We start from the raw sequence: 27,725 nt of genomic DNA, 5'->3' as shown, positions 1-27,725 counted from the left end.
CCAGACATGATGCTTGCCATTCAGGCCAAAGAGTTCAATCTTTGTTTCTCATGGTCTGAGAGTCCTTCAGGTGCCTTTTGGCAAACTCCAGGCAGGCTGTCATGTGCCTTTTACTGAGGAGTGGCTTCCGTCTGGCCACTCTACCATACAGGGCTGATTGGTGGAGTGCTGCAGAGATGGTTGTTCTTCTAGAAGGTTCTCCTCTCTCCACAGAGAAACGCTGGAGCTCTGTCAGTGACCATCGGGTTCTTGGTCACCTCCCTGACTAAGGCCCTTCTCCCCCGATCGCTCAGTTTGGCCGGGCAGCCAGCTCTAGGAAGAGTCCTGGTGGTTCCAAACTTCTTCCATTTACAGATGATGGAGGCCACTGTGCTCATTGGGACCTTCAATGCTGCAGAAACGTTTCTGTACCCTTCCCCAGATCTGTGCCTCGATGCAATCCTGTCTCGGAGGTCTACAGACAATTCCTTGGACTTCATGGCTTGGTTTGTGCTCTGATATGCATTGTTAACAGTGGGACCTTATATAGACAGGTGTGTGCCTTTCCAAATCATGTCCAATCAACTGAATTTGCCACAGGTGGACTCAAATCAAGATGTAGAAACATCTCAAGGATGATCAGTGGAAACAGGATGCACCTGAGCTCAATTTTGAGTGTCATGGCAAAGGCTGTGAATACTTATGTACATGAGATTTTTATTTTGTTTTTTATTTTTAATAAATTTGCAAAGATTTCAAACAAACTTCTTTCACATTGTCATTATGGGCTATTGTTTATAGAATTTTGAGGAAAATAATGAATTTAATCCATTTTGGAATAAGGCTGTAACATAACAATGTGGAAAAAGTGAAGCACTGTGAATACTTTCCGGATGCACTGTATGAATGGTGCTGCCAACTTTGTCTATTGGAAACTGAAGTGCCTTGGAAATGTACTTTTAGCCATGACCTTTCTATTGTAATGAAATAATCTCCTCTATTAGCTTTTGAGACAGCTTATTTTTAATTGCATTTTTTGCATAGAAATACATTTTTGCTTACAATGCTGAACTTAAACTTAAATAAGTGCCATTGTAGATTGATGACTTAATTTTGTTTTAAAACAATTACTTGTGTAGCCTTACATATTTAAGAAACAGCTACATGCAATAGGGGTTGAATAATTATGACATGGCTGTATTTTTAAAAAATACAAGGGGGGGGGTTGAATAATTTCGATTGCAACTGTGTGTGTGTGTGTGTGTGTGTGTGTATATATATATATATATATCACACACATTTAAAACTATACTTCTCTCTCCACTGCCCCTCCCTGAGAGCCCTCCAAGAAGGCCAAATAGCTGCCCTATTTCCTATCAAATGAATCTAAGTTCCCCAGCCTTCTACATTTCCTCGAATGCCACCACCCTCCCCATCTCTGTGCACCACTCTTGAAACGAGTGTGCTCCAGCCGACTTCCATCCCCTTAGAACAATCTGTCTGCCTATCATAACACTGGTTAGGACCCAATTTTTTTATGCGTTTATCCCCTATATTATTGACCGCCCCTTTGCCTAAAATACAGAGTCTGGGGCAAAATTAAATGTAAGTGCCCAATATATCACACATAAAACTCTTCAACCAAAAAACATGGGTTGTGTCTCCATCTTGTGTCTTTCAGACCAAGCCTATACAATCTAGAGGGGGTCCAATAGAATCGATGTAAAATCTTTAAATTGCATAAGATGCACCCTTGCATCTCTAGATGTAGACTTGACATTTTTTAGAATCCTAGCCCACACTCCCTCCAATACCAAGTTTAAATCTTTCTCCCATAATCTCTTGATAGAAGTAAAAGCTCCATCCCCCAGACTCTGAATTAGCAGGGAGTAATACACTGATGCCTCATCACCTTTTCCAAAAGCAGTAATCACCACTCCCAGAATATCTGCCCCTTTAGGGGGGTGTATGCTACTCCCAAATATAGTACAGAGCAGGTGGTGCAGCTATGAATACCTTAAGAACTGAGATCTGCGAATCCCAAAATGTTGAACCATATTTTCAAAGGATCTCAACACTCCACTCTCATATAGGTCACCGAATGTATTAACCTCCCTCACAATCCACTCTGACCAGCAGAAAGGAGACTTATTAATACATAATTTTAGGTTCAGCCATATGCTCGAGGCAACATTTAAATAAATGTCCGAATTAAACAATCTGGACACTTTTGTCCATACTGTTTGAAAATGTAGCTTCTCTGATTAGTTTGATAGAAACGCTTTGCAGTGGTGAATAAGGGGCAAGAAATTCCTGTTCAATACAAAACCAGGGAGGGGCTCTCTCAGGTGGAAGTGACCAATGAGCCAAATGTCTGAGACCGAATGCATAATAATCAAACAAAATCTTGGGTAGGCCTAGCCCACCTTTGTCAATCGGCCTGTGCAACATATTGAAATTTAATCTTGGACGTTTACCATTCCAAACGAAGGACTTCGCTATGCTATCAAATTGCTTGAAATAAGAGAGGGGGACATCTACAGGGAGAGACTGTAGCAGGTAGTTGAATTTTGGAATACAATTCATTTTAATAACATTAACCTTCCCAGTCATAGATAAATGTAATGAAGCCCACCTGCCCACATCACTCAAAAACCTTTTTATTAAAGGGTCAAAATTAACTCTAACTAAATCACACAAATTTGCTGGGAACAAAATATCCAAATACTTAATGCCCTGTTTGGGCCACTGGAAGGCACCTGGCTGAAAAGCCATTACCGGGCAGTACACTGTCAGAGCAGATCTTTGGATTTAGACTAATTAACTCTGTATCCCGAGAACTTAGAAAAGGAATTAATAATTCTGTGGAGGCAAGGCATATATCTAGTAGGGTCAGAGACGAATAATAAAATATCATCTGTGTAAAGCAAAAGCTTATGTGCCACACCTCCCGCCACCACCCCTGGAAAATCATCCTCCTTTCTTATCACGGCTGCTGATGGTTCCAGGGCAAGACAGAACAATAATGGGGAAACTTATCCAGAGTAAAATAATCTGAAATTAATCCTTTCTTTTGTACCGACACTGCCGGGTGTCTATAAAGTAACTTAATCCAACCAATAAAAGTATTCCCGAACCTGTACATTTCCAAAAACTTAAAAAGATAATCCCATTCTACCATATCAAATGCCTTTTTGGTGTCAAGTGAGATGGCAGTGGCTGTCTGATCATTCGCCACTGACCACATGATATTGATGAAACGCCTAATGTTATCATTAGAGCTACAGCCCCGAATAAACCCCACCTGATCTATATGTACACTATATTGCCAAAAGTATTCGCTCATCTGCCTTTAGACGCATATGAACTTAAGTGACATCCCATTCTTAATCCATAGGGTTTAATATGACGTTGGCCCACCCTTTGCAGCTATAACAGCTTCAACTCTTCTGGGAAGGCTTTCCACAAGGTTTAGGAGTGTGTTTATGGGAATTTTTGACCATTCTTCCAGAAGCGCATTTGTGAGGTCAGACACTGATGTTGGACGAGAAGGCCTGGCTCGCAGTCTTCGCTCTAATTCATCCCAAAGGTTCTCTATCGGGTTGAGGTCAGGACTCTGTGCAGGCCAGTCAAGTTCTTCCACACCAAACTCGCTCATCCATGTCTTTATGGACCTTGCTTTGTGCACTGGTGCGCAGTCATGTTGGAACAGGAAGGGGCCATCCCCAAACTGTTCCCACAAAGTTGGGAGCATGGAATTGTCCAAAATCTCTTGGTATGCTGAAGCATTCAGAGTTCCTTTCACTGGAACTAAGGGGCCAAGCCCAGCTCCTGAAAAACAACCCCACAACATAATCCTCCCTCCACCAAACTTCACAGTTGGCACAATGCAGTCAGACAAGTACCGTTCTCCTGGCAACCACCAAACCCAGACTCGTTCATCAGATTGCCAGATGGAGAAGCGTGATTCGTCACTCCAGAGAACGCGTCTCCACTGCTCTAGAGTCCAGTGGCGGCGTGCTTTACACCACTGCATCCGACGCTTTGCATTGCACTTGGTGATGTATGGCTTGGATGCAGCTGCTCGGCCATTGAAACCCATTCCATGAAGCTCTCTACGCACTGTTCTTGAGCTAATCTGAAGGCCACATGAACTTTGGAGGTCTGTAGCAATTGACTCTGCAGAAAGTTGGCGACCTCTGCGCACTATGCGCCTCAGCATCAGCATCCATTTTACGTGGCCTACCACTTCGTGGCTGAGTTGCTGTCATTCCCATTCACTTCCACTTTGTTATAATACCACTGACAGTTGACTGTGGAATATTTAGTAGCGAGGAAATTTCACGACTGGACTTGTTGCACAGGTGGCATCCTATCACAGTACCATGCTGGAATTCACTGAGCTCCTGAGAGTGGCCCATTCTTTCACAAATGTTTGTAAAAGCAGTCTGCATGCCTAGGTGCTTCATTTTATACACCTGTGCCCATGGAAGTGATTGGAACACCTGAATTCAATTATTTGGATGGGTGAGCGAATACTTTTGGCAATATAGTGTATAAGAGATGTCATAATCGGTTAGCCAAAATTTTTGACAATATTTTAATGTCTAGCTGGATCAGGGAAATTGGATTGTAACTCTTACACTCACTTGGATCTTTGTCCTTTTTAAGAATCAGACTGATCTGGGCTTGCATCATGGTTGCCGGAAGCTTTCGATTCTTTAATGATTCCGTATAAACTTCTAGCAAAAGTGGAGCCAATTCTGTAGCATAAGAAAAAAAATCAGCGGCAAAGCCATCTGGCCCCGAAGTCTTGCCTGTAGGCAAGGCCTTAATTACCTCGCCTGTAGGCAAGGCCTTAATTACCTCGCCAAGCTCCTCCAAGGTTATCTCAGAATCAAGAGATTGTTTTTGCTCAGCCATCAGTTTAGGAAGTTCTAATGGTTCCACAAAGTTTCTAATATCCTCATCAGTAGACGAAGACGTGAAACTATAGAGATCAAGATAGAATTCTTTAAAAGCATTATTAATATCAATGGCTGAGGTAAATATTTCACCACCAGCAGATTTCACTGAGGGAATGGTAGAAAAAGACTCTGTTTTATATATCTAGCCAGAGGTTTTCCAGCCTTGTCCCCCTGACTCAAAGCCAAATAGCCAAAACTCCACCTTCCGTGACAAAATATGTATGTATTTCAATCGGGTAAATTCTCTGAGGCCATCAGATGACAATTTAGCGCTTCAGCTCTGCCTTGGCACTTTTAATATTCTCTTCCAATTCTACGAGTTCTTGTGCTTTGGATTTTTTGGTGAATGAGGCATACTGCATGATCTGACCCCTAATAACCGCCTTAAGTGCCTCCCAAGCCAAGCCCACAGAGGATACCAGTTGGTCTCCATATAAACATTGATTTCAGCCTTTAACATTTGTTGGAATTCAGGATTTTGCAAAAGGGATACATTAAAGCGGCAACTATATGATTTCCTTTTCTCCATATGTGGCAACACCTCTAAACACACCAGGGCATGATCTGAGACTAAAATGTTTCCAGTTGAGCAATCAACAACCGATGAAATGAGGGACTTATATACTTATATTCTAGAGTAAATCTTATGGACTGATGAAAAAAAAATTTATAGTCCCTACCAGATGGGTTCAGAAGTCTCCAAATATCTGTAAGACCAAGATTTTTACACATCCTGTGAAACTTCAGTGTTGCTCTAGGGGGCTTGCACACTTTTGCTTCACTATGATCAAGGACTGAGTCCATCAAAAGATTAAAGTCTCCTCCCAGTATTATATCATGAGGGGTGCCAGCGGCTTGCAACATCCCTTCAAGAACTATAAAAAAAACCCTGATCATCAATGTTAGGTGCGTAAATATTAGCCAAAGTAAGACTTTGCCCCTGAATTTCTGCTAAAACAATAATGACTCTTCCTAATTTATATTTAATCTGTTTGTGACATTTGAATTGTAGATGCTTACTTATCAGTGTAATGACTCCCCTGCTCTTACTTGAGTCAGCACTAAAGAAAACACATCCACCCCATATTTTACCAAATTTTTCAGCTTCCTGTGGGGAAAGATGCATTTCTTGAAGAAACACTATATCATATTTCTTACACTTAAGAAGAGAAATAACCTTCCTTTTTATGGGGTGCCCCAATCCATTCACATTCCACGTGGAGAGAGACAATCTACTTATATTAACATTTGAAATTTTGACATGAAAAAAAAAATAGATTGTGTATCAAAAACAAAATTATAAAGACCACATTCCAACATTAGTGCAACCCCGAACTTCCCCCAGAACCAAACAAACAGAAAAAGAAAAACATGCGCATTAACCCTGCGCATGACAGCGCCAACTGGCGTCCATCCCTCTAAACTCAAACAGTCCATGTACGCCTACGAGAGCCCCCACGTTAACTTTGCCATCGAATTGCTTAAGTCCGGTATTATAAAAATTTTGTGAGAGAGAATTACACAACAAAAGATAATCTATAAAACATACTCCAGCCAAAAGGCGGAATAAACAGAGTGTGCAGATTCACCCACAAAACTGTCCCGAAGGAGTGTTACTCCACAAAACAATCTCCAGCCGCTAGGCAGAACCAGCACAAAAAGAAACAAAAAAGGCGCTCCGTTTCCTCAAACAGTCAAGTAAATGTTCAGTGAGTCGGTCCACTCGGCTGCGACGTGAGTACCACAAAATAACTTACTCCATTGACTTTATGAAGGACATCGCTTGCTGTGGGCATATGAATGTTTTACGGCCATCCTTAGCATCTATTCTCAATTTGGCCGGGAATATCAGTGCAAAAGCGACCTTCTGTTGATGTAAAAGTTTCTTGCATTCCTTGAATCGATCACATTTCTCTCTTGCCGAATTCGCAAAGTCTGGGAACAAGAAAATGCTGGGATTTTTCCAAGAAAGTCTTCCTGTACTCCTCGCGTAACACAAGATCTTTATCGGATGATCTCAGAAATTTGTCCAGAATTGTTCGGGGCCTGTCTCCCTCAGCGGATCGCCGAGCCGGAACCCTGTGAGCTCGCTCGATTTCCAGCGTATGGCCTGTTATGTCAAGCAGATTCGGAAAGAGCCCGTCCAGGAATTTCACCATATCCTGACCCTCTTCGGTCTCAGGAATTCCGACAATACAGACATTATTCCACTGGTTACGGTTCTCCATGTCCTCCAACTTCTCCCAGACATGCTCCAGATCCACCTTGGTCGCTAGCGGATAAGCAGATAATTCCCTCTCCGATGACACCAGATAATCGATCCATTTCTCGACATCCCCCACTCTTGTGACCACATCAGTAAATTTCGCCTCCATGGCCGTGATCAATTGACGTATTACAGCAAGATCCTCCAAGTCAGCAACGACCGTCATCAGCATTGCCGACATGTTCAAAATCTCTCGCCGAATTTCCCTCATCTCTCCGACCAAATCGACTCGGGGCCTTCTCGGGGGTGTCAGCTTGAGCATGTGTCTTTCAATGTCTTCAGAGCCCAAGGATTTTGAATTCTTTGACATATTGTCCTCCTTGAACAGTTATGGAACAGAGTGTATCGAATCTCACCGGTTTATGTCATTAATAGTGTTAAAACTAGCAAAGTGCTCAGAGCTCGCCGTTCACAAATCCGATCCTCGCGTGGCGTCACGTGACTCCCCCCACAAACTGTTGTTCTTAAGAAATAATACAAAAAGTTTATTCCAAACTACTTATGCCAAAAACATGTATTTGTTTTTTTTATTATTATTGCATTTTAAAAGTATTTAATAACTTAATAGATCTGGACCAAAAAAAAAAAAAGAGCGTTACATCATTGACCCACATATATATATCTCTTATCTTTCTCCGTTTCAGAGGAAGTTGCTAAAAGTGGTGCTGCTTCTTCAGCTGTTGAAGGTTCTCCCAGTGAACTAAGTGTCAAGTGAGACTGAGGAGCAGCTTATGAAAGACATGAACGACTGCCAAAAAGAGTGAATAATATCAATATGTTCTTGAATAGAATGCTGATTCTTTAATGGAGAGAATTGATTCAGTCACTTCACTCCTGAGGATTTAGACAATGACCCACCACACTCTTAATTTCTGTTGGAACCTGTATAGTATCTTATTTTATTATTTTTTCATTGTGGCTTTATGCCAGCTGCACTCATGCAACTGAAACTGACTGTGGACATTGACTAATGCTTGTTTGTTTTTAGACACTGATTGTTATTGTTTTAGGTGTCTTACATGCCATGTGCAGCAGTTGTTTCAATCAGAATGTTTTTCACAGAGTAAAAGGACATTTGGCTATAGAAATGGGAAGCTAATGATTGGCAGATTTTTCTTAACATTCTTTTGAATATTAGGCAATAATATTTTTATATGATGAAGCTGACATTTAGGATCCAGAAATTCAATGATAATTGAACGATCTGATTAATGAAAATGTCAATATCATGCATGTAAACTAGAGTTTGTTATTCTCATGCCTGAGTACTAATTTACTTTGTACTAATGATTTTAGTCTGCCTTATATAAAAAATAATTTGTCAATCACATTGTCAAAAGAAAAAAGCATTACCACCAATTCTGGTAAAGCTAATGGTTATGTGCTTTGTGCTGCCTAAGCTACATTACAATGTGGCCAACAGGAGAAAAAAAAAAAAATTCTGATGATCATGATGATTCTCATGATTCTGTACAAATCATGAATACTGGGAAGAAAATGTAAAGCACTGTGATGGAGAGGAAGGTTAATTGCACTTGCCTTAGTTGCTGCTGTTCTAGTATTCAAAGTGGTGTTTAAGCATACTACACAGCAGTTTCTTTATTTCCATGACATTCCATCTGTTGATTTCTTGTGTATTTTTACCTTTTGTAAAAGAGTTGTGCATATTAACCATTAACCTAATGCCATCTTATATTAAAAGACATTTGAAAAACTCGTCTGTAAACCATCTGCTCGCATCAAATAAAGCAATGTTGTTTCAAAGAAACATCACACCATTAGGATTAGTCACATCCTTCATTTACAGAGCAATAATATACAGCATGCTTGGGAATTCAAGTCAATGCTTCCCATATACACCAAAGAAAGCCAAGATTAGTGTGGTTTCACATATACCCCTTCACACCCGTCCCATTCAGAGTCAAAACACTGGTTCAGGAAAGGTGTTCTGCTTTATTACAAAGAAAGGGAGCTTTAAAGGTGGTCAGAAAATACAAGATTGGTCTGTTTTTGTACTGTCGGGTTTTCCCTTTCCTATGAAATGCTTCTATTCAAATAGCTGCAGCTGAAATGTCTCCACCCTCTTTGTTTTCGGAATACAGTGGTCCTTGGTTCGTGAAAGTCAGGCCTTCCGTGTCACCTTTATTCATTTAGTTGAATTGGTCTAAGTGCACAGGGTAACAAATGTGATTCTCTGTCTGGCAGCTCAACATACTGTTCACTAATTGTTTTTATTTTATTTTTTTTTGTCTTTTGTGTTTTTGCTTCTACCACATAATGCCATTTCTGTTCACCTCCTAAAAATGAGGTCAAGCATAGTTACTTCTTCCAAAATAGATGTCATTATATATAGATATATATAGATACATCTATATATATATATATATATATATATATATAGATACATCTATCTATCTATCTATATATATAGATACATCTATCTATATAGATATTTATAGATACATCTATCTAGCTATATAGATATATATAGATACATACATCTATCTATCTATCTATATAGATATATATACACATTCATACATATCTTTATTCATGTGATGTCAAAAAATTAAAAAAATGTACACGTTTATTACAAAATCGTAACAAAGACTGAAAAGGGTTTGTATTCATTCTGCAACAATGTTTCTCTGTAATCTCACAACCGCCTGGTCCGCAGGTTGTTCCCATCTCGCTGAAAACAGTCTGATTTGTATTCGTATTGAAGCTAAGCAGAAATCACCTCGATGAGGAACGCAGGTGATGGATCAACGGAATGTTTTGGGGGAAAGCCAAACTAAAGAAATAAAAAACAAAAACGAAAGCAGAACCTCCATGATGTAAATGACAGGATGTGTATCCGTCAAGACAATGACGAGGAGTAGAGCATTTTCCCAGATAAAAAAAAAAGCAGAAAACAATTTTTGTGTTCTTTTATTACTAAATAGTGCAACAATGAACATTGCATTTCTTTTGCCCTTGTGTATTCACATGTATTGGATTTGTCTTTGTGTCTGTCCTGTTTCGCATCACAGCACGCTTCAGAAAACAAAGCGCAAACTGCTTTGTATACCAATGAGTGTTTGTGTGTGCTGTACTGCAACTGCAAAGACTCCAGGCAAACACCAAAAGGGGCTTTTCCATCAGAGGAGTAAACAAAATATTGACCCTGCTCAAAATGAAATGGAGGGGGGGGGAAACGTAAGAGGGGAATTAAAAACAGAATGAAAATATAAAGAAGTTTTGTTTTGGGCAGCACATAATTTGTACGGCAGGGCCCCTCCCCCCAGTTTTCAAGGTGGAGACCCCTACCCTCCCCCACCCCCCCACCAGTTCTGTGGTCGGCTGGCTGTCTCTGCCGATTGCTCCTAGAGCTCACGGGTGCTGAGGGACTCGGCTTCAGAAGGCCTGCTGGGCCGGATTGTAGTTAAAGGTGGTTGGAACGTGAGGCCGCTCCTCTAGTTTGTCGTATTCAAGGTGAAACTCCTAAGAAATGACAGGAAAGCTCATACATAATGGCCACCAACAAGCATAGACATGTAAAGCTTCACTTGAATGCACAGTGTGTATACTGACTGATATACACTCAACGACCACTTTATAAGGAACACCTGTACACCTACAGTGCATTCAGAAAGCATTCAGACCCCTTCGTTTTTTCACATTTTGTTATGTTGCAGTTTTATGCTAAAATGCTTTAAAATATATTTTTTTTTCACATCAATCTACACTCCATACCCCATAACGACAAAGTAAAAAACAGATTTTTGATAACTTTGCAAATTTATTAAAAAGAAAAAACTGAAATATCACATTGACATCAGTATTCAGACCCGTAACTCAGTGCTTAGTTAAAGCACCTTTGGCAGTGATTACAGCCTCAAGTCTTTTTAGGTATGATGCGACAAGCATTGCACACCTGGATTTGGGGATTTTCTTTGGGCCATTCTTCTCTGCAAATCCTCTCAAGCTCTGTCAGGTTGGATGGGGACCATTGGTGGACAGCCATTTTCAGGTCTCTCCAAAGATGTTCAATTGGGTTCTAGTCAAGGCTCTGGCTGGGCCACTCAAGGACATTCACAGAGTTGTCTCTAAGCCACTCTTTATTTTTGTAAATTTTATCCCCTTTTTCTCCCAATTTGGAATGCCCAATTCCCACTAATTAGTAGGTCCTCATGGTGGCGTGGTTACTCGCCTCAATCCGGGTGGTTGCCTCCACTTCTAAGACAGTCAAACCGCACATATTATCAGATTGCTCGCTGTGCATGACACCGTGGAGACTCGCAGCATGTGGAGACTCATACTACTCTCCGCGATCCACGCACAACTTACCACGCGCCCCACTGAGAGCAAGAACCCCTAATCGCGACTACGAGGAGGTTACCCCATGTGACTCTACCCTCCATAGCAGCTGGGCCAATTTGGTTGCTTAGGAGACCTGGCTGGAGTCACTCAGTACGCCCTGGATTCGAACTTGTGACTTCAGGGGTGGTAGTCAGCGTCAATACTCGCTGAGCTACCCAGGCCCCTCTAAGCCACTCTTGCGTTGTCTTGTCTGTGTGCTTAAGGTCATTGTCCTGTTGGAAGGTGAACCTTTGAGGTCCTGAGCACTCTGGACCAGGTTTTCATTAAGGATATCTCTGTATTTTGCATTCAGCTTTTCTTCAACACTGACCAGTCCCCCAGTCCCTGCCGCTGAAAAACAACCCCAAAGCTTGATGCTAACACCACCATACTTCACCGCTGGGATGGTATTGCGCAGGTGATGAGCAGTGACTTGTTTCCTCCAGACACGATGCTTGAAACTGAGGCTAAACAGTTCAATCTTCATTTCATCAGACCAGAGAATCTTGTTTCTCACAGTCTGAGAGTCTTTTAGGTGCTTTTTTGCAAAATCCAAACGGTGTCTTGCACTGAGGAGAGGCTTCCGTCTGGCCACTCTGCCATAAAGCCCAGATCGGTGGAGTGTTGCAGTGATGGTTGTCCTTCTGCAAGTTTCTCCCATCTCCACACATGATCTCTGGAGCTCAACCAGAGTGACCATAGGGATCTTGGTTACCTCTCTTACCAAGGCCCTTCTCCCCCGATTGCTCAGTTTGGCCGGGCGGCCAGCTCTAGGAAGAGTCCTGGTTGTTCCAAACTTCTTCCATTTAAGAATTATGGAGGCCACTGTGCTCTTGGGAACCTTCAATGCAGCTGAAATTTTTTTGTAGCCATCCCCAGATCTGTGCCTCAACACAATCCTGTCTCTGAGCTCTGTAGGCAGTTCCTTTGACCTCATGGCTTAGATTTTGCTCTGATAATAATTTTCAGCTGTGAGACGTTATATAGACAGGTGTGTGCCCTTCCAAATCATGTCCAATCAATTGAATTTTCCACAGTGGACTCCAGTCAAAGTGTAGAAACATCTCAAAGATGATCCAGAGAAATGGGATGCACCTGAGCTAAATTTCAAGTGTCATAGCAAAGGGTCTGAATACTTATGTCAATGTGATATTTCAGTTTTTTCTATTTAATAAATTTGCAAAGTTATCAAAAATCTGTTTGTTGCTGTCATTATGGGGTATAGAGTGTAGATTGATGTGAAAAAAATATATTTTAAAGCATTTTAGCATAAGGCTGCAACATAACAAAATGTGAAAAAATTTAAGGGGTCTGAATACACTGTACTTATTCATGTGGTAGCAACAGATACAGGTCAGGAGCTTCAATTAAATGTTCACATCAACCATCAGAATGGGGAAAAAATGTGATCTCAGTAGCCGCATTCCCACTGTCACTTCTGGGGCTCAATCGTGCCTCCTCGGGGCTTATTCGGGGCCAAGGGCCGATTACCCTTGGGTCAAAGAAGGCCACCTGGGGATTGAGGCATGGTCTAAGTCAAAGGCAGAGTTTAGCGAGACACTCGTGCTGCGTTTCATTCCAGGCGGATGTGGGATATTCCTACTTGAATTCTCCAAACTCCATTTCCAGATGCTTGGAATATGATGTTTAAACAACCAAAAGTGCAACACTCCCGTTAGCATAACAGGGGTTTGACTTTATCCTAGCAACCCAACTAATAAACAGTGCTGCTACACTAGCATTTGTGCTACTGGTGTACAATAATCAAAAGAGAGTTTAATTTACTGTGTTTTGTACACCAGTCTCTGCAAATGTTTGTTAAACAAGTTTTAATATCTTGTAATGTAGGAACTTTGACTCATTGATTGATATCATTTAATAAAAGTGAATGTTTATCACTAACTTTGTACATCTCTGGGTGCCGACATCTGTGACATCACGCACCTTCATCTCAGCAAAAGAAATTGCGGACACATTACAAATCCGTAAAGATGCACAATGGACAAAGTGGTGCCCAAAGGAAGAACTTTCCATGGTTCAAGATCATAGACGGTGTGCTGAGACATCGTCCTGCTGTTAGTGGAGAGACAACTCAGGACACCATGGCAGTTGTCAACGTTCCGTCCACAGAACTGCCACTCACTGGATGTTTTTTGTTTTTGGCACCATTCTGAGTAAACTTTAGAGACTGTTGTGCGTGAAAATCCCAGGAAATCAGCAGTTACAGAAATACTCAAACCAGCCCGTCAGGCAGCAACAATCATGCCATGGTAGAAATCACTGAGATCACATTCTTTTCCAATTCTGATGGTTAATGTGAACATTAACTGAAGCTCCTCACCCATATCTGCATGATTTTTAAGCATTGCACTGCTACCACAAGATTGGCAATTAGATAATCGCATGAAATAGTAGGTGTACAGGCGTTCCTAATAAAGTGGACGGTGAGTGTATATAGTCTATATAGTTATTGTATCAACTGTTTACTGTACCTGCTTGGTCAATTAAAAGTAATATTCCAATATTTTTGAGTAGTGATGGACTGATAAAATTGCCTAGCCAATTTAAAGTCTGATATTTGTCCATTTTGGGATCATTTTCTGTGCTGATTTTGAGGGAAATTCTGCAGAATGGATTTAAATATACTAAATGTGTTGGAGCTGTTAGTACTACACTCTTATTGGTTGCTGAAAGCATACCCAAATTAGCCAAAATATTTAGTCAACAAACATGCAAGGGGTGGGAAATGTGTACAAATTTAGTGAAGGACAGAGGCTGCAATTCTGCATGGGCCTGCCAATAACTGTGTCTGCTTGGCTGATAAACACCTTTCTTTTAACAATTTGTGTACCGGTAAATCTCATTTGCTATAGAGCTCTGCTTCACAACCCGAGCAAGACAGGACTTGACCGACCGTTGGGTTTCGAGTCAGTTTTTCCAAGCACAACTTCAGGTTCGGGTTTGTTTTAATGAATAATGATGCGCATGAGCAGAGTTAAGGGTTGTTCCCACAGAATGTGTTTTCTATGTAAACACACGTTGGCCAGACGTTTTTGACCACTTTGCACTTGTGTTTTTTCTCTGCATCTCGCATAGGCCGCTGACAGTATCAAGTTAAAAAGAACTTGAAAGAAATGATCTCTGGAGCTCAACCAGTGTGACCATCGTGATCTTGGTCACCTCTCTTACCAAGGCCCTTCTCCCCCGATTGCTCAGTTTGGCCGGGCGGCCAGCTCTAGGAAGAGTCCTGGTTGTTCCAAACTTCTTCCATTTAAGAATTATGGAGGCCACTGTGCTCTTGGGAACCTTCAATGCAGCTGAAATTTTTCTGTAGCCTTCCCCAGATCTGTGCCTCGACACAATCCTGTCTCTGAGCTCTGTAGGCAGTTCCTTTGACCTCATGGCTTAGATTTTGCTCTGATATTCATTTTCAGCTGTGAGACGTAATATAGACAGGTGTGTGCCCTTCCAAATCATGTCCAATCAATTGAATTTTCCACAGTGGACTCCAATCGAAGTGTAGAAACATCTCAAAGATGATCCAGAGAAATAGGATGCACCTGAGCTAAATTTCAAGTGTCATAGCAAAGGGTCTGAATACTTATGTCAATGTGATATTTCAGTTTTTTCTATTTAATAAATTTGCAAAGTTATCAAAAATCTGTTTGTTGCTGGGGGTATAGAGTGTAGATTGATGTAAAAAGAACTTCACTTTTTATAAAATGCATCTGGTGCCACAAATATTCAACATTCTCAAGAAGTTCAGGTTGCAAATAGGACTCCATGTGACTGTTACACATGATTCCAGATAATTTTTCACTGAACAAAGTTTCTGCACTTGATAAACGGTAAGCCAATGTTTTTCTCTTTTATTCTGTTGTGCTGAAGGGCCTTATTAAAATTGTGTATGTTTTCTGTTACAATACTGTCATGAATGTTTCCTACGAAACAAAATACAGGATGCTGCAACCTACTTGCTTGGAGAATACATTTTTATGAGAGTGAGCGATTTTGGGTTCAGGCTTAAAATTTGAAGGTATCAGTCAAGTTGGGTCACACGGTCTCAGGTATGGACCGGGTTCGTGCTTCAACTTAATCAGTACTGGCCATTAAAGAACTCTTATTGGTCCACCAACATTACTGACAAGGTGCTACTACTTATTCTGCTCTTTAGATATTGACACCACCTAATAAAAAGCCACATTAACAAACCACCAGGGCTACATTTCCCAAAAGCATCGTAAGCCTAAGTAGATCGTAGAAACCATTGGCGCCAATGGTCTCTACGATCAACTTAAGCGTGCAATGCTTTTGGGGACGAGCCCTGTTCAATACAATATCTTTGTGTTTGCCACTTAGATGTTTCCCCCCAAAACATGCACAAAACAGATGTTGCTAGGTTCAACGGTTATTCTCTTACAAATTTGCAGGCACTCAAGAAGGTTATGGATGAGGACACCCAATTCAGTGGCTTTACCTTAGCAACCTTCCTCCAGTTATGACAATCAAAGAAGTAGTAAGTTCCTCTCTCGTAGGTGTTCGTCTTTAGCGTTGGCTCCATGCCAGGTGCTCTTGTGATCCAAACCCTTTCTTCTTTATGGTACCGCCAGTCCCGGTTGAAGCTGGAATACAGACAACCCCATCTATAAATGTTCCATTTCAACCTCTATGTCACCCACAAATGTCAGTCAGAAAGATAAACACAAGTTCTAGCATATAATTATTCAGTCAGTTTAGTCGTTTAACAGTACGCACAGCTCCACGGCAGCAAGCAGTTGTAAGAGGTCTCCTCCGTTCATGTAGTAGAGGTAGAACAGCAGGTCTTCTCCATATCTTCCTAGTTTTATTGCAGCCAGCTGTAAAGAGGACATTTGTGAGGTTAGCTGGATCTACCAAAATGATTTCAATGCTTTTGTATTTACACTGGACAAGGAATGTTCTGAGATTGACACCCATCTAGTTTATAATTGGATCAGAATGACTCAAGAGCATAAAGAGTGGTTATCTAAGTGTATCTTTAGGCCTCACCTTGTCCCTTATGTGAATGTTGGTTAAGTACTCTGAAGGAACATGGAAGTCTGAAATGAAAGCATTACATGTAAAGAAAGCAGTACATAAATTACCAAAAATAGCTGTCATCTCAACTTTAGTTAGATTCCAAGAGAATCAACTCTTACCAATGTCTTGTGGTCGACATGGAGCTGAAGCCCAGGGAGATGCAAACTTAGGATACAGATTTCTATGAAAGAAGAATTAGCACAAATAAAGTCATGTATGGAGCCAGTATGGAGAAATGAAAGTACGGACAAAAAAAAAAAAAAGCACTGTAAAGAACCTAAGGAACGCACAAATCTGACAAGAATAGAAAACATCTTACTCTGGAGAATTTAGGTTGAGCCCTAGTGTTGTTAGGTCACTTCCTAAAGCTAGGTGAACCATCCCAGGGTCTGTCTCAGCTGCCCGTATGAATGTCAGGAGTCCGATCATTCCAAACTGATCCGTCACCATTCCTGAGGGAATGTTTGTTACCTTGCCTATAACAGAAGAATATGCTAAATTAATTGGTTATACAGAAAATAATGGCACAATGAATTCCTTCTGGACCAGTGTCCACCATAATTCAAAACGCAAGCATGTTTTTACAATAGGTGTCAGTAGCTATGTTTCTATCCAAGTTGCGAATTTAATCTATGCGAAAAACCATATTATCGCAAAAACAATGTGGATGAGGATGAAATGGTCACTGTGAGTGTTTTATTAATAAAATACTGGCGGGGGGGCATGGGTAGCTCAGCGAGTATTGATGCTGACTACCACCACTGGAGTCACGAGTTCAAATCCAGGGCGTGCCGAGTGACTCCAGCCAGGTCTCCTAAGCAACCAAATTGGCCCAATTGCTAGGGAGGGTAGAGTCACATGGAGTAACCTCCTTGTGGTCGCAATTAGTGGTTCTCGCTCTCTATGGGGTGCATGGTAAGTTGTGCGTGGATTGCGGAGAGTAGCATGAGCCTCCAGGTGCTGGGAGTCTCCGCGGTGTCATGCACAGCGTGCCACGTGATAAGATGTGCGGATTGACAGTCTCAGAAGCGGAGGCGACTGAGACTTGTCCTCCGCCACCTGGACTGAGGTGAGTAACCGCGTCACCACGAGGACCTACTAAGTAGTGGGAATTGGGCATTCCAAATTGGGGATAAAAAAAAAAGAAATTTACATAAAAATAACAATAAAAAATAAAATAAAATACTGGCAGACAAAACACTGTAAAGAAATCTGTCTCATGTTTGGGAGCGACAGCGCGTCACACTTCTGAGCACTATATATCATTCATTCTTATGACTATACCAAGCAGATCTATCAAATATTTTTCAAAAGTGTCAATAAACCTTTTCCGTGCAGTTCAAGTTTGTTTTTGATTTATTTGCTCTGCAAACTCATTGTCGGCTTTGGATTTTCTAGACATTGTTATTTCAGGATGACCGGAGCAACATTTTGGATGTGATGATTGACCCGCTGGTTAGTCCAGTAATGAATGAGTTATTCAGTCACATGACCTTTTTGATGAGCATCTTTTCTCATTCTTAAATTCAGTAGGAGTTTATTCAGTAAATATGTTTCCATCATAGTTTATGTGCATTTCTTATTGAATAAAAAAATGTATCCACCTCAAGCGAGCGTATACATTTTGTATGTGCATTTTTGGAGATTTATTCGCATCTTGGTGTTTCCATCCAGCAATTTTTATGTGATATCCCAAAATGCGCATAAAAACATTGATGGAAACAGCTACTGACGTGTACACGTGGACGGTCATTCATTTGTAGAACAAGTTATATTTGCATATACATGCTCTTTTTGGACTGGGGAGGAAGGATGAGTTCTGAAAGTTACAGTATGTCCTCATAATACATCAAGCTCTTCTCTCAAAAGACCAAGGAAAATTAGATTCTTCAAGATATCATGCATTGAGAGATGCTTGACATTCAGTAGTGCATGTAGCAATAGAGCCTCACCATCAGGCAACACCTGAATCCCTTTCTTTTGCTGATTATTATTCTGTGCTGATGATGTCTTGTCGCCAGGGAACTTGGGTCCATCTGCACTTGAGCTGCCCTTGCCTGATGAGTTCAAGCTCTGTTGACACAAAACAAAGTTGTTAAGATCAAGCAATCCTCACGGCATTCACATCAGAGCACGCTATCACTTAAATTTTAATAGGAGAGCATCCTTACCCATACTGAAAAACAATCACACATGTTATTTATGCATTCTCTCCCTGTAGCTTATGAAAGATCAAATTCAGGCAATACTGACTGATTTGCTTTCATCCGTGCTCAATGTTGGGTCCTTGTAGTTGGGGCCGGGCAGTGCTGGGAAGTCTTCGTTGTGAATGGAGAAGTCCTGCGACTGTTCATTCGATGGCTTCGTGACCATCCCAACTACAGAAAGTTACATTTTAACAAAAGGTCTGATGGTTATTGGGATTAAATAAAAAAAATAAAAAAACACTGACCTTATCATGCATGGATGACATGTCATACATTCAAAGAGAGGTGTGCTTAGTCATAAATACTAAGAGGGTGTCTGTTTCAGCCAAGTAATGGGATGGTGTAAAATGAACTCTTACCATAGGGTGCCCTTCCAGCCAGCGGATTATGCAATGGTGTTGGGTTGCCATTTCCCTCCCTCCGACTTCTGTCTGCAAGTGCTGGGAATTCTGAAAGGTCTATTCCTGTCACATTTTCACTCCCATCTGCCACACAGATAAAAGCAGAAAGAATTAAAGACAAGAATAGACTCTTTAGGGAGATTTCTCTCCTTCAAAACACAATTAAGGCAATTTTCCTGTCTCTCTTTGTCATCACTTAATACGGTGGACACATAAGTCACACTTAAAATTTTTGAATATCATTGCATTACATATGAAATATGACACCAAGAGGCATATAAAAACAAATGATGCTAGACCTTTTCTAGACCTTTTTTCAAACTAACTAACTTCATTCAACTATCTTCAAATTCTCTTTTTTGTTTTTTGTAGATTTATGAAGTTGGTTCCCTCAAGCTCACACAGATGGCCTAGCAGAGTAACCACAGGTGTACTAGTAATTTATTAAATGATCCACTAACATTTGTCCACCATAAGGTGTCCAAACACTTGGCCTTAATTTTGAAAATTTTTATTTATTATCATTTGAAACCTAAAAAAACTTTCTTTGTTAAATGCTCTGCTTGGAAAGTGTGTTTGTACAATCTTTCTTTAAAATAAATGCCACTTGGTTTAGTATATTGTTACACAATGCAAAGACATTCATACATTCATAAGTCATACAAGTGTGACTTAAAGGGATAGTTCACCCAAAAATTTGAATTCTCTCATAATTTACTCACCCTTAGGTCATCCCATATAGTAAAGTGTATGACTTTTTCTTCTGCAGAACTCAAACAAAGATTTTTAGAAGAATATCTCAGCTCTGTAGGTCCATACAATGCAAGTTAATGGTGACCAGAACTCTGAAGTTCCAAAAAGCACACAAAGGCAGCATAGAAGTAATCCATATGACTCCAGTGGTTTAATCCATGTTTTCTGAAGCGATCTAATTGGTTTTGGGTGAGAACAGACCACAATATAACTCCTTTTTCACTATAAATCTTGACAGCATGCTGCAGTCTCCTTGGCAATCATGATTTCAACTCAATTACACTTCCTAGCACCATCTAGCACTCTGCAAATGCTTCAAGCACTAGGATTAGAAATTGAGCTTGAAATCATGATCACGCCTAGATGGCAGATGTCAAAATTTAAATTGAAAAGGGAGTTATATTTTGGTATGTTCTCAACAAAAACTAATCGGATCATTTCAGAAGACATGGACTAAACCACTGGAGTTTTATGGATTATTATTAGAATTTTTTCTTTTTTTTGTTGTTGTTGCTACCTTTATGTGCGTTTTGGTCAGTTTTAACTTCCATTGTATGGACCTACAGAGCTGAAATATTCATCTAAAAATCTTTAACTGTGTTCAGCAGAAGAAAGTCAGTCCTACATATCAGGGATGGCATGAGGGTGAGTAAATGAGAGAATTTTCATTTTTGGGCAAACGATTCCTTTAAGTGTCCAAATAGGTTTTGGGGCCACTGTAAATAAATCTCTTTGTGCCATAACAGACAGAGAGCCTTTCACAGAGCATACTTCACAATAAACTCACCTGTTCCGTTGAAGATGTTATTGGATAAGGAGTTCATTCCAAACCCCTGGCTCCGGCCCATTCCAAATCCTGACATACTACAACGACACATAGAGGATTTGACCCCTTTGTTAAGGTCAGTCTTAATCGGCCTTATCTTGGCCTAAGGTGAAAGTTAATTAAAATACATTTTATGTATTTAAGATTAGGAGAAGCCACTTTTTTTAAACACATATACCAGCCTTGATTTCAGTAATAATAAATTGAGACAGAAGATTCTAACACAAGCCATGTGCGCCATTTAACCATAATTGATGAAGTAAGGTTCAATAGGGCTGTGCCAAAATTATAGTGCGATTATTTTTCTCACAATAATGTATCAATACTTTAGATCCTTGTATCAACACTTTCTAGTTTATGTGTGCATCCACACAAGCAGATTATCTAAGCAAGCAAACTTTTTGGGCATTTGCGCTCAAAAACTGAGGTTCTTGCTGCTTCTATGAGGTGCCAAACTGGACAAAGTTGAAGCTATTCGAGCAAGAGAGATCTAAACTGATCCTGCAGATTTCACTCTCTCACACGGACATGCTGGGTCTCTATTGCGCATTTGCCCCAGTTTCACTCATAATCCAATTACGATATTGTGATGCATCACAACGTATTGAACCGTGACATTCAGTACTGTGCAAAAGTCTTCGGCACATTAGATAACAGATGGTTAATTTAAACATCCCCAATTTTGAAAAAGTTGAGACAGTATGGAAAATGCAAATAAAAATAAAAAGGAGTGATTTTTAATTTCTATTCACCCTGTGCTATATTGAAAAGACTTGTTTTTTTAAATATACACTCATTTCAAATCAGATGATTGCAACACTTTCCAAAAAAGTTTTACCACTGTGCTTACCATTTAACATTTAAGCACTGAAGAAATTTGTTGAGTTTAGCAAGCAGAATTTTCCCCCACTCATCCATTATGCAGGTCTTCAGCTGTGCAATTGTACGGGGCCTTCGTCACCGTGTCGTGCGAATCATAATGCACGACACATTCTCAATTGTAGACAGGTCATGACGGCAGGCAGGACAATCCATCACCGGCACTCTCTTCTTACGCAGCCATGCACTTATAATCCGGGCAGGATGTGGTTTGGTGTTGTCCTGCTTGAAAACCACTTCTGAATTTGCGTGATCTCCGATTTCTCAGACGTCACAGTGTTAAAAACAGTCTACGCTTGTAATGGATATCATGATATGGGCTCGGGAATACTTCTGTAAACCTTTATCAGGCAACACCATTCGCCGCTGCATCCACAGATGCAAGTTAAGGCAGAAGAATAAATTGAAAAGCAGAAGCCAGAGTAAAACACTTTCCAGAAGCGCTGCCAACTTCTCTGAGCTCAGTCTCATCTGAGATGGAAAGCAGAACAGTGGAACTGTGTTTTGTGCTTCGAGTTCACATTTCATATAGTTTTTGGAAAAAACAGCCGTCGTATTCTCTGGGCCAAAGAGAAAATGAACATCCAAGCTGTTATCAGCATTAGGTCCAAAAGCCAGTGTCTGTCATGGAATGGGGGTGTGTCAGTGCCCATGTCATGGGTAACTTGCACATATGTGAGGGCACCTTTAATGGAGAAAGATATGTAAAAATTTTAGAGCAACATATACTGCCGTCCAGATGCCGTCTTTTCCAGGGACATCCCTGCATTTTCCAATAGGACAATGGCAAACCACATACTGCCTGGAATACAAGTGCATGGCTGTGTAAGCAGTGAGTGTGGGTGCTCGACTGGCCTGCCTGCAGTCCTGACCTGTCTCCAACTGAAAATGTGTGGCACACTATGAAGCGCAAAATATGGCAATGAAGGCTCCATACCGTTGCGCAGCTGAAGACCTGTATAATGGATAAATGAGGGATAATTCTGCTTGCTAAACTTAAACTTGTGTCATCAGTGCCCAAACGCTTAATTTTGGGTGTGTTATTAGAAGAAATGGCGATGTTACACAGTGGTAAACAGTTGACTGTTCCAACTTTTTGGAGCATGTTGCAATCATCTGATTTGAAATGGGTGTATATTTAAAAAAACAATTAAATTCACATGGGAAAACATCAAATAATGTGTTGTTGTAGTGCTTTCAATAAGAGGTCTGCACAGGCCTCAAAATGAAACCCAAACCCGACCCGTACCCAAGACCATGTGGCTCGACCCCACCTGGCCCGAATGATACCATCAGATTTTAAGCCCGAACCCCACCCAAAATCGCTCACAATCTTTATAATTTCTTCTCCTAGCAAGTACTGTTGCAATAGGCTGTATTTTATGAAAGCATATAGGCAACATTTGTAACAGTACTGAAACCACAGTTTTAACAAGGCACAGCAGCCCCTCAGTACACTAGAGCAGAAGGGAAAAAAACACTGCCTTACCGTTTATGTGCTGAAATTTTGCTTGGTGCAGAACAATCTGAAATATTGTTAAACAATGCAACAGTTCCCTCTATGTAGCCTGATCTTGTTTAGAACGTTTAATCTTTTTGACACCTGCGCTAAACACAATCTAGACACAGAGCAACGAATGAAATGGAGAGCAGGTGTCTCGACATGCATTTTTGAAAATTTGAAATTCTTTTTAACTTGACACGTTGTTTAAAATGTGCCGGTCCTTCACGAGACGCTGAAGAAACAGTGAGACGTGGTGCAATAGTCAAAGACATTCGTCCAGCATGTATTTACATAAGAAAACAATGGGAAAACAGAACAGACGCACATAATAACACATTCCGTGTGAAAGTCCCCTAACTCGTCCGTTCACTCGTGTCTGTGAGTGAAGAGCACGTGCGCAAAACAAGTTCAGTAGCCAGTTTATTTTTTCATTAATTACAAACCCGAACCGAACCAGAAGTCCTACTTGGAAAAACTGACCTGAACCTGGCCCGAAACCCACCGGGTTCTCAGGTCCCTTCATGCCAAGGCAAAGGCTGCAGACCTCTACTTTCAATACGGCACAAGGTGAATAGAATTTAAAAATCACTCCTTATTCTTTTTATTAGCATTTTCCATACTGTCCCAACCTTTTCAGAATTTGGGTTGCATCTTCTGCTTTAGTGTGTCTATAGGAAATATCAATTTCTGATTTCCAAACATTCCTTTTGCAAACAGAACTAGAACAAAGAGTCCTGCAACAGATGGTATGGCCCACACAGAGCCTGGATCTCAACATCATTGAGTCAGTCTGGAATTACATGAAGAGACAACTGAGACAGCCTAAATGGATAGAAGAACTGTGGCAAGTTCTTCAAGAATCTGGAACATCCTGTCTGCCAACAATCAAGAAAAACTGTGTGCAAGTTTACCTTGGAGAACTGGTGCTTTTTAGGCATAGGGTGGTCATACAAAAATACTGATTTAGTTTTTTTATGTTTACTGCATTTTGTATGAAGATAATTGATAAAAAATATTCATGGAATTATTTTTGAAAACATCCTTACAATACAAGTGCCTAAAACTTTTGCACAAGACTGTATGTACTGCAATGCACACTGCAGAGTAGTTGGCCATATCCAGCCCTACTGTTAACAAAACAAATCTTACAAATTATCTTTAATTATTTGCTCTCTCTCCTGTGGACACACTTACCTGTTGATGGTGAACGGTTGGCGTGCTGGCTGTTGCTTGGGCATGCAAATAATGCTAGGGGAGCTTCGATTAGGGCTGCCCAGCCCCGAACTGCCCATGCTGTTGGTCCTGCCGCTAATACCCATGCCCTGCCCTACCTGCGAGCTCATCATGTTCCTGGAGTTCATGGGCAGGATGCCCCTGCGGAACAACAGCAAGAGCCGTGATTTAGCACACTGAAGCATGAAGTCACTCTCTCCATTACAGCCGAGCAAGGAGATTGCGTACCTGTTCGGCGAAGGTGGCGTGTGGAGGGACATTGTTGGGACGCCTGTTGTTGGGGTGCTATGGCTCGGTAGCTGAGTGCCTTGTGTTAAACTCCGGTTCAGTTGAGGGTTGTTGTTGCTCATGCCCCTTATTGAGAAACCTAGTGTACCTACACAGAATATGATAAGGGAGGAGTGCAAGTTAGGCAGAAAACAACCACAAAATGAAGACAGATAGAGAAAGATACATGAAAGATGCATGCTTTTCTACACAGTTAAGAATTAGTTTGCAATTTGTTTAACGAGTGACAAAACAGACCACATCAGCGTGGACTTGTACTCACTTTGCGGACCATACAAACTCGCACCAAGTTGTGACAATTGACCTGACGATGAAGGCGAGGGAGATGGCAGCATCTGGAATTCATAAATATTAGAACATTCGTTATTACAACATTTTCTCTGATTTGCATATAATTTATCAACAAGACAATTTATGTAGTATTCTTGCATACTCCTAAACCATTGTTTTGGTCTATCACCTCTAGTCAGCTACGGAATTTGGCAGCGGTGCCTATACAATCATTTATCTTCATTCTTTATATAGCGCATAAACATCATTTCTTACAGTTAAATGAATGAAAATGCAGGGTGTCTAAGTGTAAACTGAAACCACCATACAGGAAAAAAATGAAATCACATGACTCTTGTGATGAAACTGATCCTGCAGATACGCAATGTCTCGTGCATTTCCCGCAGTTTCAATCGCAATTCAAATGTGATGTTGAGACGCATTGCAATTTATAAGATGTGTATCATTTTGTGAGGTTCTTTTGAATGCAATTAACGTAATTTTAGCAATCAACTAATGATGATTCTTACGTCTTTCTCCGATCGATGCTGGAACATTGATGGCTGGCCATAGTACAGGCTCTCATCAGGGTAGTCACTTTCGACCCCCTCAACAAACTTCTTTCTTGTTGCACTGAACATTCCGTTTGTCACCTACGCAAAAAGAGAGGTGTTGATTAAAACCAAGCTTAATCCAGATTTATATGAACACACCCAACCCACCCACAGATAAACTCATTGTTCTATTTTAAAATTATACAGCATTTTCCATGCACACATCTAAAGCAGTTTCCATACAGCATCTGTGAAAACCTGTAATAAATAATGAATTTCCACTGCAGAACAAGAGCCAAGGCTATATGCTACTTTAAAGTGCATTATGAAATGGTAAAAATACTATTATTTCAACCCAATTTCTATACACCCAAACCATTACATCTACATGTTAAACTTGTTAATGTTAGTTTTAGAATCAAGTCTTATGCTACTTCAGAACACGTAGCCAAACCTCGTCCTGCAGTAGCGATACGTTATTAACTATATAATTTATTAATCTATTCAAAACAAGCACATATTTGCTATCTGGCTGGAAAACAAATAAACATCTCTTTCTAAACTGACAGCTGACAACAAATACAAAAGCAGGTTACTACACCAGCTAAATCCTGAAGGAACATCAATTACTAGCCAGCTACTTCAACATATTCCACATTTTGTTACATAGCCTTATTATAAATATTTAAACGGTGCCCTACACGTTATGAACATACTTTCGGAATGAAATAAGTAAACTAAATAATGGCATGTCGCGAAATGTTATTATTTACATTAGCTAGGTAGCTTTGCACGTTAGCCGAGTAGCTGCTAATTACAAATATGACCATTTACAACACAGACACGGGTCTTAATGCAAACCAAAACACGTTTGGCAATTTCAGCTTCATTGTTATGACTGTTTTAGTTTTATAGTAGCTGTCTGAGCTTAAACAATGCAAGTATTTGTCTGTTTAAATGTTTTAGGCCTGTGTTTCGGCTCTGTGTTTTTGTTAGCGCTCAGCGCTAGTCGGCTAGCTCTGGCCTTAGAACAAAAACAGAAAGCACTAAAGCCGTGCAAACGTGTCACTGCATTCATTCCGCTACTACATATATGCTTGGATATACGCATAAAGCTGCAATTGTTCATTTGGCCCCGTATATGCGATGTAAAGCGTGTGGTGTAATGTATTTTTTTTTTTTTTTGTGGAAAAGGACTTGACTAACCGCATTAATTTACCCTCTCCTCGCAGATCCAAGATGGCTGTGTATCCTACCAGTCGAGAATGCTGGGGGAATAGCCTTTACCCTCTGACCCCCTGACCTTCTGTTTAATTCACACTGGATTGAAAACTGTGCTTGATAAAGTCTGTTTCATACTAGACACTGTACTGGACATGAGGATGTATTTTATGATATTCTAAATAGGATGAAACAGTTACTGTGTATTCACTCTTTTTATGCAAATACTATATGTGTAAAATACATCATTGGCACACTCTTTCATTTTTTCCAAGCATATTCATATTTTGTATTAATCATATTTTGTAATCTCTTCTGTTACAAGTCCTGCTGATGAATCCGATAGATATGAAACATAAACATGCATTGTATATTTCACATATTATGCAGCCAGATGTGACCTTTATGCAAGAATTCATCATTTGTCAAACTAAAAACTACATGAGAGATTTGTATTATTTTATATTAGGATGCAACAGTTGCAATCTATCAATTCTCTATTTGCGGATATATCTATAATAGGGTGCATACCATGGCTGGGGCTGGGGCTGGGGCTGGGGCTGGGGCTGGGGGGTGGGGGGGGTCCTTGTGCACCCCAAGTCTGACAGCAAAACGAGCAAAGAGAGAATATACCGGTAAAGCGGGATATCTGGTAAATGGGACACTTAAAGGAACAGTTCACCCAAAAATGAAAATTCTTACAATGTTTACTCACCCTCATCCATCCCAGATGTGTATGACTTTCTTTCTTCAGGAGAACACAAACAAAGATTTTTAGAAGAACATCTACTACTATAAATCTCCACCTTTGACCAGCCCAGTAGGTGGCGATATGCAAGAAGAATGCAAATAGCCAAAAAACAAACGAAGAAGAATGTGAAATTGAAAGTGGAGATTTATAGTAAAAAAAGGACTTTATTATTGATCTGTTTCTCACCCACACTGTCATATCGCTTTTGAAGACATGGATTTAATCAC

General features: G+C 40.5%; 2 protein-coding genes across 3 annotated transcripts in view; one reads left to right on the top strand and one right to left on the bottom strand.

Moving 5' to 3' along the window:
- Positions 1-8,990, top strand: part of LOC127437395 (WASH complex subunit 4) — a 40,271-nt gene extending 31,281 nt beyond the window's left edge. The window contains exon 33 of the mRNA XM_051692235.1: positions 7,857-8,990. Coding sequence (XP_051548195.1) covers positions 7,857-7,927 — 71 coding nt within the window. The 3' untranslated portion in view covers positions 7,928-8,990. The remainder of the gene's footprint in view (positions 1-7,856) is intronic.
- A 152-nt stretch (positions 8,991-9,142) lies between these two features.
- Positions 9,143-26,815, bottom strand: LOC127437396 (CCR4-NOT transcription complex subunit 2). Of its 2 annotated transcripts, none has more exons than XM_051692236.1 (15): positions 26,733-26,815; positions 25,503-25,625; positions 24,965-25,037; positions 24,643-24,790; positions 24,376-24,555; positions 20,760-20,836; positions 19,178-19,303; positions 18,865-18,989; positions 18,564-18,684; positions 16,931-17,087; positions 16,731-16,792; positions 16,582-16,631; positions 16,309-16,409; positions 16,031-16,175; positions 9,143-10,695 (listed from the first exon to the last, which is right to left on the bottom strand). In XM_051692236.1, exons 2-15 carry the CDS (start codon positions 25,611-25,613, stop codon positions 10,609-10,611), a joined length of 1,563 nt encoding a protein of 520 aa, XP_051548196.1. In that variant the 5' UTR covers positions 25,614-25,625; positions 26,733-26,815; the 3' UTR covers positions 9,143-10,608. The 2 variants fall into 2 exon arrangements, with proteins under 2 accessions (XP_051548196.1, XP_051548197.1); XM_051692237.1 differs by having other exon boundaries at positions 26,746-26,759.
- Between the last annotated feature and the right edge of the window lie 910 nt (positions 26,816-27,725).

This window comes from Myxocyprinus asiaticus, chromosome 48 (assembly GCF_019703515.2).
Source record: "Myxocyprinus asiaticus isolate MX2 ecotype Aquarium Trade chromosome 48, UBuf_Myxa_2, whole genome shotgun sequence".
Taxonomy (NCBI): domain Eukaryota; kingdom Metazoa; phylum Chordata; class Actinopteri; order Cypriniformes; family Catostomidae; genus Myxocyprinus; species Myxocyprinus asiaticus.
Note: the sequence above shows the minus strand (reverse complement) of the source record. Positions and strands in the feature narration are given on the sequence as shown.

Bases quoted from the DNA above. Each gene is read 5' to 3' on its own strand.
- LOC127437396 (XM_051692236.1), bottom strand. From the start codon at position 25,613: ATGTTCAGTGCAACAAGAAAGAAGTTTGTTGAGGGGGTCGAAAGTGAC. The intron at 25,038-25,502 runs GTAAGAATCATC...TATGAATTCCAG, and splicing joins AGCATCGATCGGAGAAAGAC to ATGCTGCCATCTCCCTCGCC. The intron at 17,088-18,563 runs GTGAGGCTCTAT...CTTCTGTTATAG, and splicing joins GATTCAGGTGTTGCCTGATG to GCAAGGTAACAAACATTCCC.